The sequence below is a fragment of the Siphateles boraxobius genome, unplaced genomic scaffold (genome assembly GCF_051911475.1).
Source record: "Siphateles boraxobius isolate OS27281-9 unplaced genomic scaffold, OSU_SipBor_1 214, whole genome shotgun sequence".
NCBI classification, from domain to species: domain Eukaryota; kingdom Metazoa; phylum Chordata; class Actinopteri; order Cypriniformes; family Leuciscidae; genus Siphateles; species Siphateles boraxobius.
In genome coordinates, this window is record NW_027508827.1 from 410,372 (window position 1) to 419,368 (window position 8,997).

General features: G+C 48.2%; 1 protein-coding gene across 1 annotated transcript; it reads left to right on the plus strand.

Annotated features, from left to right (window-relative positions):
• The first annotated feature begins 253 nt into the window (after positions 1 to 253).
• Positions 254 to 2,925, plus strand: LOC143746199 (uncharacterized). The gene is made up of 3 exons (XM_077237964.1): positions 254 to 397; positions 2,091 to 2,417; positions 2,508 to 2,925. The coding sequence occupies exons 1-3, from the start codon at positions 337 to 339 to the stop codon at positions 2,921 to 2,923; spliced, it is 804 nt and encodes a 267-aa protein (XP_077094079.1). The 5' UTR covers positions 254 to 336; the 3' UTR covers positions 2,924 to 2,925.
• Positions 2,926 to 8,997: the final 6,072 nt, after the last annotated feature.

The following is an 8,997-nucleotide window of genomic DNA, read 5'->3' on the forward strand; positions in this document are numbered from 1 at the left end:
CGCACGCACGCACGCACGCACGCACGCACGCACACACACACACACACACACACACACACACACACACACACACACACACACACACACACATACACACACAGAGAGCAACACTTCACTGTGACTTTGTGTCACTATAGCAACTATAGCCGGATATAAACACTCAGTTTATCAGAACAGAGGAAGGAGCTGTAACTATATATAATGAAGAGGAGGAGCTGTAACTATATATAATGAAGAGAAAGAGCTGTAATATATAATGAAGAGAAAGAGCTGTAATATATAATGAAGAGAAAGAGCTGTAATATATAATGAAGAGAAAGACTGACAGAAACAGAAATGTCTGATAAGTGTGATCTGTGTCTGCTGGGACTGATCATTCTCTCTTCACTTCTCACAGGTAAAGAAATCTGTATTTTCTCTAAAGATATTTAGTGGAATTAGTCTGGAAAGAGTTCATTTGAACACGCTCAGTTTATTCTTGCACACATTCACGTTGTGATCTGAGAGTTGTGTATTGATACACACAGATCATACTGTATTATTCCTGATACTGGACATAGTGTCACTCAAACATCTGATGATGAAGCATTATCTTCATATTAAGAGTGTGTCAGTGATTTGAACATCTGATAAAGACTAATAGTTTATTCTGGAGAGTTTGTTGTTTGCTTTAAGTGAGTGTTTCGACCCTTCACTGATTTAAAAGTCTAGGGAATTAGAAGGAGAACATTAGCCAACCTTAAACAATTACCATTAAAATACTGAGAGAGTGAATAAGACACTGAGAAACAGCAGGAGAACAGGGGAACAAATGTATTATGTGCAATGATCGGCATATATATATATATATATATATATATATATATATATATAACAGGGTCCTCAGGTGCTCTTCGTCATTTCTGACCGAAACATTTTTCGTTTTGAATTTTTAAAAATCACAGCTTGATCGGAACGTTACGAAACTTGGTATCTTGTATGGCATTAGGTATGTGATCACACAAAATAATTGAGGTCATGATCCGAGCAGGCTAAGTGGTCGTAAAAAAAATAGTCACACTTGTACTCTTCGGTCAAAAATGACCGACCATAGGAAATGAATGGGAAATTGACAAAAACACAAAAAGTCAGAGAATTATAATCTACAAATTGGCCACGATGCAGAAAAAAAGTGTTCAAGAATGAAGGGGCGACACTATAAAACACCAAGAGTGCAAACCACACATACACACACACACACACACACACACACACAAACACACACACACACACACACACACACACACACACACACACACACACACACACACACACACACACACACACACACACACACACAAACGAAACGAAGACCACCTGAGGGTTGAGATTCAGGGAAGAAGGAGGCGGGAACCCGCGAACAATCAAAGATTTTAAAAATTTTTTTAAAAAAAAATAAAAAAACTATATATAGCCTATATATATACTCAATAATAAAGGAAATAGGACGGAAAAGGAATTCGATTTTACATGATCATCATAACACTAACAAAGCTTATAAGTAATAACCAAAAGTACCAATAACTGAAAACAAAACAGGTATTGTTTTTCAAGGTTATAAGTCTGTACAAATAAAGCCCAGCGCATCAGACGTTGATTAGCATTATACATACGGGAAAGTAAAGCAAGGGAGTTGTGATCGATAGACAATAGTGGGCAGGGTGGAAGAGCCTAAAGAAACTTCACAGAACTGCAAACAACAACGCCAACGTTTCCTTTTCAACTGTAGAGTAATTGGCTTGATGTTTCTTAAACTCACGGGAGGAAAAGCACACTGGATTCTCCACATCCTCGCCGTCCTGAAGCAAAACTGCTCCAGTAACTCGATGTATCCGCGCTTGCGTCAACTTCCAACTCAAGAGATCGAAACTCAGAGCAGCCGAAACTGGGGCTGTACAACACAGCTTTAACACTTTCACACGCAGTCTGGCACTCCTGAGCAACAGTGAGGAATACTAGGATTTACAACTTCTTCTTTTTATGCTGGTGGGATTTATGTTTTCATGTATTAATATCTATCATAATGATCACTAAGATATACTGTGTTTCAGGCTCCAGTGGAGAGGATCATGTGTTCATCAGTTCTGGTGTAAATGTGAGTCTGTCCTGTAATAAAGCTCTTTCTGACTGCAAATCAACTACATGGATCTACTCTAACACATTCAGAAATTCAGCAGGAGTTGAACTGATTACTTTAGGGATAAAGAATAAAAACACAGATAGACATGAGAGACTGAGTCTGGAGTCTGACTGCTCTCTGAACATCAAGAACGTCACAGAAGAAGATTATGGATCTTACACCTGCCAACAATATGTGAATTACAGACAATATCACCAAACAGGAACTGATACACATGTTTTTCTGCATGTTCTTCATGGTAAGTTCAGATTATGTGGTCAATTTAAAAGGGCAAATTCTCAGATGATGATTGAAGAGTCTGTGATTTGTGTCTTGTGTTCAGTTTCAGTGTCTCCATCATCATCATCTTCGTCATCATCATCATCATCCTCATCATCCTCCCAGACTGAGATCAGTCCAGGCCGCTCTGTGACTCTCTCCTGTCAGTTGTATTCATATACTGTAGTCTCCTGTGATAATTGGTTCAGTTCTGAGGGATTTGAGCTGTTGTGGGTGAATCAGACTGGTGTCGATCTGAAGACAGACTCCAGATATCAGATATTATACTTATCATCAGATCACTGTATGATCACTCTGACTACAACACTCCTGAATGAAGATAACAACAGAGAGTGGAGATGTCAGCTTACTCACAGAGATCAACTCCAGACCTCAGTCACATACACTGTCAAGTATTCAGGTGAGAAAACAGTGTTAGAAGAGCCTCATAATGTCAGTAACACTGGGGTCTATCAGTATCACTGAACCAGAACAAACTGAGGAACAAAAGCTTCTTTGACTTTCACAGAAGAGAAACGTCTCAGGTTATGACTGTAACCATAGTTCCCTGAAAAAAAGGGAACAAGACGATGCGTCAGCGCCCTCAGCGTGAATGCATCTGAAGCATCTATGTCAACTAGTCCAATGGAAAGAATGATCTTCACGGGCTGGTGACGTCATGACCAGGATATGATAAAAGCGCATCCGGTGCAAACCGTCATTAGCTTCGAAATTTGCCGAAGCAAGCCGATCACAAAGATGCAGGAAGTATGGCAGGGTGACGCATCGTCTCGTTCCCTTTCTCAGGGAACTATGGTTACAGTCCTAACCTGAGAGGGTTCCCTTTCGAGGGAACTCGTGATGCGTCAATGACGCTTTGGGAACGAGAATACCCAAATCGCCAGACTTTCAAATGCCTGAGTGTCAGCCTCTATTCACTCTAAACCAAGCACCTGGGACCCTGGGGCAGCATCCAGGTTCAAGCTGTAAAACTTCACGAAAGTGAGCGGTGAGGACCAGCCCGCCGCATCACAAACGTCTTGGAGAGAAACCCCACATATTAGAGCTTTGGAGGCCGCCATACTCCTTGTAGAGTGGGCTCTGACCTCCAAGGGGCATGGTAGGTCAGAGGAATCTTAAGTAAGTGAAATAGCCTCGACTAACCACTTGCTAACCGTCTGTTTAGAAGCAGTAAGCCCTTTCTTAGGTGATCCAAAACAAACAAATAGCTGATCGTTCCTTCTCCACGGAGAAGTCCGGTGAACATAAGTGTCGAGTGATCGCACTGGACACAAAATGTTCAGCTTTTCCTGGTCCAAAGAGGTAAAAGGATGAGGGTAGAAAGCCTGAAGCACAATAGGCCTCGGAATCATGGTCGGCACCTCAGGGACGTATCCCTGTTTTGGATAAAGGAAAGCCTTGACCATCCCCGGTGCAAACTCAAGGCAGGTGGGGGAAACCGAAAGGGCCTGAAGGTCTCCGACTCTTTTGAGGGACGAAATAGCTAGCAGAAAGATGGTCTTGAGAGTAAGACATTTTTCTGAAACTGAATCTAAGGTCTCGAAGGGAGCCCCAGACAGGTCTTCTAGGACTATTGCCAGGTCCCAAGCCGGCACCCTAGTGCTAGTTGCAGGCCTCAGCCTCAAGGTGCCACGAAGGAAACGAGTAATCAGGGGGTCTCGCCCCAGAGATATACCACCCACCAGGGCGTGGAAAGCCGCAATGGCCACCACTTACACCTTAAGCGTGGATGGACATAAACCTGATGTAAAACGCTGTTGTAGAAACTCAAGTACTGTGTTAACTCAACAGTTAAAAGGATCCCACTGGGGTTGATGACACCAAGAACGTCCCGGGTTACGTATGTAACCCTAGTTCCCCGAAGGGACGGACGCTGCGTGTAATCGCAGTGGGAACGCCCCCCAGCGTAGCGCGTCTGAAGCATGAATGAAATCAGTCAATGGAGCGTCACAGCGGGTGACGTCACCGACCAGGAAGCTATAAATATCCCCTGAATACACAAGCCACCAGCTTCTAATGTTACTGAAGCAAGCGATCCAAGGGGATGCCGAGAGTGTGGCAGGACACCCAGCGTCCGTCCCTTCGGGGAACTAGGGTTACATACGTAACCCGGGACGTTCCCCTTCAGGGACTACCGCTGCGTGTAATCGCAGTTGGAACGCAATACCCACATCCCCATACGACCAAATCCCCGTCGTGTGTCATAAGGAGACACAAGCCGACGAGAGAACCTGAGCCCCGGGAGTGGAGCTAAGGTCAAGGGAATAAAATCTGACGAAAGTGTGCGGTGAGGACCAGCCTGCCGCATCACAAACGTCCTAAAGAGAAGCTCCTGAAAGAAGAGCTGTAGAAGCAGCCATACTCCGGGTGGAATGAGCCCTTACAGCCAAAGGTGAAGGCTGATGGGCCGAACCGTAAGCAAGCGAGATGGCCTCGACCACCCACTTGCTCATCCTTTGCTTAGATGCTGGACACCCCTTCTTAGGTGACCCAAAACAGACAAACAATTGTTCTGATTTCCTCCACAGGGCAGCTCTGTGGACATACGCATCTAAAGCCCTAACAGGACACAGCAAATTAAGTTTCTCCTGGTCTGACGTCAAAAAAGGCGGAGGACAGAAAGCCTGCAGAACTATAGGTCTAACCGAAGTGGTTGGTACCTTAGGAACATACCCTGGTCTCGGACAGAGAAAAGCTTTTACCATACCGGGAGCAAATTCCAGGCACGAGGGAGCCACCGAAAGTGCTTGAATATCTCCAATTCTTTTTAGAGACGAGATAGCAAGAAGAAGGATAGTCTTTAGTGTAAGGAACTTTTCCGAAACTTCCTCGATGGGCTCGAAAGGAGCTAGGGAGAGACCTTCCAAGACGATGGCCAGATCCCAAGCTGGTACCCTCGTGCGGACTGCAGGCCTCAGCCTCAAGGTGCCACGAAGGAAGCGAGATACAAGTGGGTGTCTCCCGAGAGAACCTCCACTCGAAGGGTCGTGGTAAGCAGCTAAGGCCGCCACATACACCTTCAGTGTGGAGTGAGATAACCCTGTGGAGAGCCGGTCCTGCAGGAAATCCAGCACTGTACCAACCGGGCAGTTAACTGGGTCCTGCTGGCGCTCTCCACACCAAGAGGTGAAAAGTTTCCACCTCGCGGCATATAACTTCCTTGTGGCGGGAGCTCTGGATTGGAGGATGGTCTCAACGACCTCAGTCGAGAGACCAGAATCTATGAGCTGGGCCCCCTCAGAGGCCAAGCCCACAGCCTCCATAGTTCTGGGCGGGGTGAAAGATCGACCCACTCGCCTGAGAGAGTAGATCTCTCCTGATCGGTATCTCTAGGGGAGAGCCGTCGAGGAGAGACACTAGGTCCGCAAACCATACTCGGGCCGGCCAGAACGGGGCTATTAGCAGAAGACTGAGCCCGTCCCGGCGAACCCTCTCCAGAACTCCCGGGAGCAGAGCGATCGGGGGAAAAGCGTACAGACGTGACCTCGGCCACGGATGTACCATCGCGTCCAACCCCAGTGGGGCTGGCAGGCTGAGAGAGAACCACAGTGGACAATGTGATGTCTCTCTGGAAGCAAATAGATCTACCTCGGCACGACCGAAATGTTCCCATAGGAGCTCCACCACCTCGGGGTGAAGACTCCATTCCCCGGGCCTCGGCCCCTGCCTCGACAGGATGTCTGCCCCCTGATTTAAGTACCCTGGGAGATAAATAGCTCTCAAAGAAAGAATTCTCCCCTGGGACCATAGGAGAATCTGACGTGCCAGTTTGTAAAGTGGGCGAGAACGCAGACCCCCCTGATGGTTGATATAAGAGACCACCGATGTGTTGTCTGTTCGAACAAGAACATGGTGGCCCCTTAGGTCTGGGAGGAAGTGTTTCAGAGCCTGAAACACTGCCAACATCTCTAGACAATTTATGTGCCATAGACGGTGATGGTCCCCCCACAGACCCCGAGCTGGGCGACCACTCATGATCGCCCCCCACCCCGTGAGAGAGGCATTAGCATAACGCGACGACAAGGAGCTCCCAACACCGGGCCTTGGGAAAGAAACCGAGGATCTTTCCACATAACCAGGGCGCGAAGACATCGTCGCGAACTCATGATCATGCGAAACGGATTTCCCCTCGGGGAGAATCCCCTGGTTCTGAGCCACCACTGTAACGGTCTCATGTGCAGGAGGCCAAAAGGTATCACGTTGGACGCAGCTGCCATGAGACCTAACAGTCTCTGGAACTGTTTTACAGTGGACGACTGGCCTAGCTTGACCTGATCTACTGCGGCGAGAATCGAAGCAACACGAGCAGGTGACAACTGTGCCTGCATCGTCGTCGAATCCCACACTACACCGAGAAAAGTGGTTCTCTGTAATGGAGAAAGAACACTCTTCTTGGCGTTGAGCCTCAACCCCAACCTCTTGATGTGAGCAAGAACGACATCTCGGTGCCGAACCGCCTGCTGTTCTGATTGAGCTAGAATTAACCAATCGTCTATATAGTTCAGAATACGAATGCCCTGCAGCCTCAGCGGGGCTATAGCTGCATCCATACACTTCGTGAACGTGCGGGGTGACAGTGCTAGGCCAAACGGAAGAACCCGATATTGGTACGCTTCGCCCCCGAAAGCGAACCTCAGGAACTTCCTGTGTTGAGGGAGGATGGATACATGGAAGTAGGCGTCCTTTAGGTCTATTGTGACAAACCAGTCCTCGGATCTGATTTGTGACACGATCTGTTTGAGAGTGAGCATCTTGAATTTGAGCTTCCCTACAGTGCGATTTAAGAGACGCAGATCTAGAATGGGACGCAGCCCTCCATCTTTTTTCGGAACGATGAAGTACCGGCTGTAGTATCCTAACTCCCTGCTGGGCGGAGGAACCCGTTCTATAGCCCCTTTGTGCAGCAGAGTTTCTACCTCCTGTTCTAATACCAGAGCCTGCTCGGGGCCCACCACCGTGGGCAGAACCCCTCTGAACCGAGGTGGACGCGTTCTGAACTGAATAGCGTACCCGTTCTTTATAATATTCAGGACCCACTGAGAAACATTGGGAAGCATTTCCCATTCCGCCAGGAACTCTACTAAGGGAACCAGCCTCTCGAGGCTGGCCTCTGGATGAACATCCCGAGTGACAGACACAGCGCCCTGTAACATACTGGCAGGAAACAGCTGGTCTGAGCACTCCACAACCCTCCTCGGAGGGGGCGAGCGTCCCTCGGGAAATCGCTCGCCGAGTCTCTCTACGCCCTGTATAGGCAGGGTTAGTAGAACAGACCCCTGAGGGCATCGAGAAAGACAGGGCGCCGTGTTTTTGGGCGGCGAACTCAAGTCTTTCCCGATGGGGACCACCCTCAGAGTCCTGACGTTCAGCCCGTCAGGACTTTTTCGACGCGGCCTTCCTGGCGACAATGACCGACCTCAGATCAGTCCTGCCCCGAGAAGGCCGCGCCGGAGAGCGCCCCGCCTCGTCCCTCCAGTTTGTCTGCGGGGGGGCACGAGACGCGACACTCCGCTTCTGCTGTGCTCTTTTAGAAGATGAACTCGACGGCTGGGACTGCCCTCGCTCAGCAGCCCCAGTGACGCGCACTTTGAGAGGGATAAACTTATGAAAAGCAGCCGCCTGTTTTTTCTCTTCCTGGAACCTCTTAGTGACAGAGTGAAGAGCGTCACCGAAGAGGCCCGCAGGCGAAACAGGAGCATTTAATAAGAGAGATTTATCTTTTTCTTTCATAGAGGTTTGACTCAACCATAAATGCCTTTCTGTGGCCACCATGGCTGCCATAGACCGGCCAACAGATTTAGCTGTTTCCCTGGTGGCCCGGAGAGTGAGATCAGCAGTCTACCTGAGCTCATTGATCATATCTGCCGAAATTTCTCCCCCCTCACACACATCTTTGAGCAGGTCAGCCTGATAAGCCTGCATAATGGCCATTGTATGCAAACATGCAGCCGCCTGCCCAGCCGCCGAGTAAGCCTTCCCCACCAGCACAGAAGTATTTTTCAGTGGTCTAGAAGGAAGAGCCGGTGCTTTAAGCGAAGATGCCGAGGCAGGAGAGAGATAGCTCGCGAGCGTCTCCTCCGCCTTCGGCATCGTCACATATCCAGCAGACTTTGCACCAAAAATACTACCATAAGCATTGGATTGATTGGTATATATTCTGCTCGAAACCGGTCTAACCCAGGTCTTTGAAACCTCAGCATGAAGGTCTGGGAAGAATGGTAAGCACCGGCGAGAAGGCTGAGGACGTGCAGAGAGAAATCTATCATCTAGTTTGCTTTTATTTCTAGATTCTTGTTTATCAGTTGGCCATTCAATACTGAGTTTTTCAACAGCCCGAGATAACACATCCATTAAACCTTCTTCAGCAGTATAATGAAGTGAGCTAGTTTCCTCTGATGCCAAACTTTCGACATCCAGATCCTCAGAACTGGATAATCTAAGTTCCACATCATCGCGTGCCTCCACCCGGGCAGAAGTAACCGCCGCAGCGCGTGCTTCCAGAGCCGGGTGAGAGGCACTGGATCCCGCCGGAGAAAGCT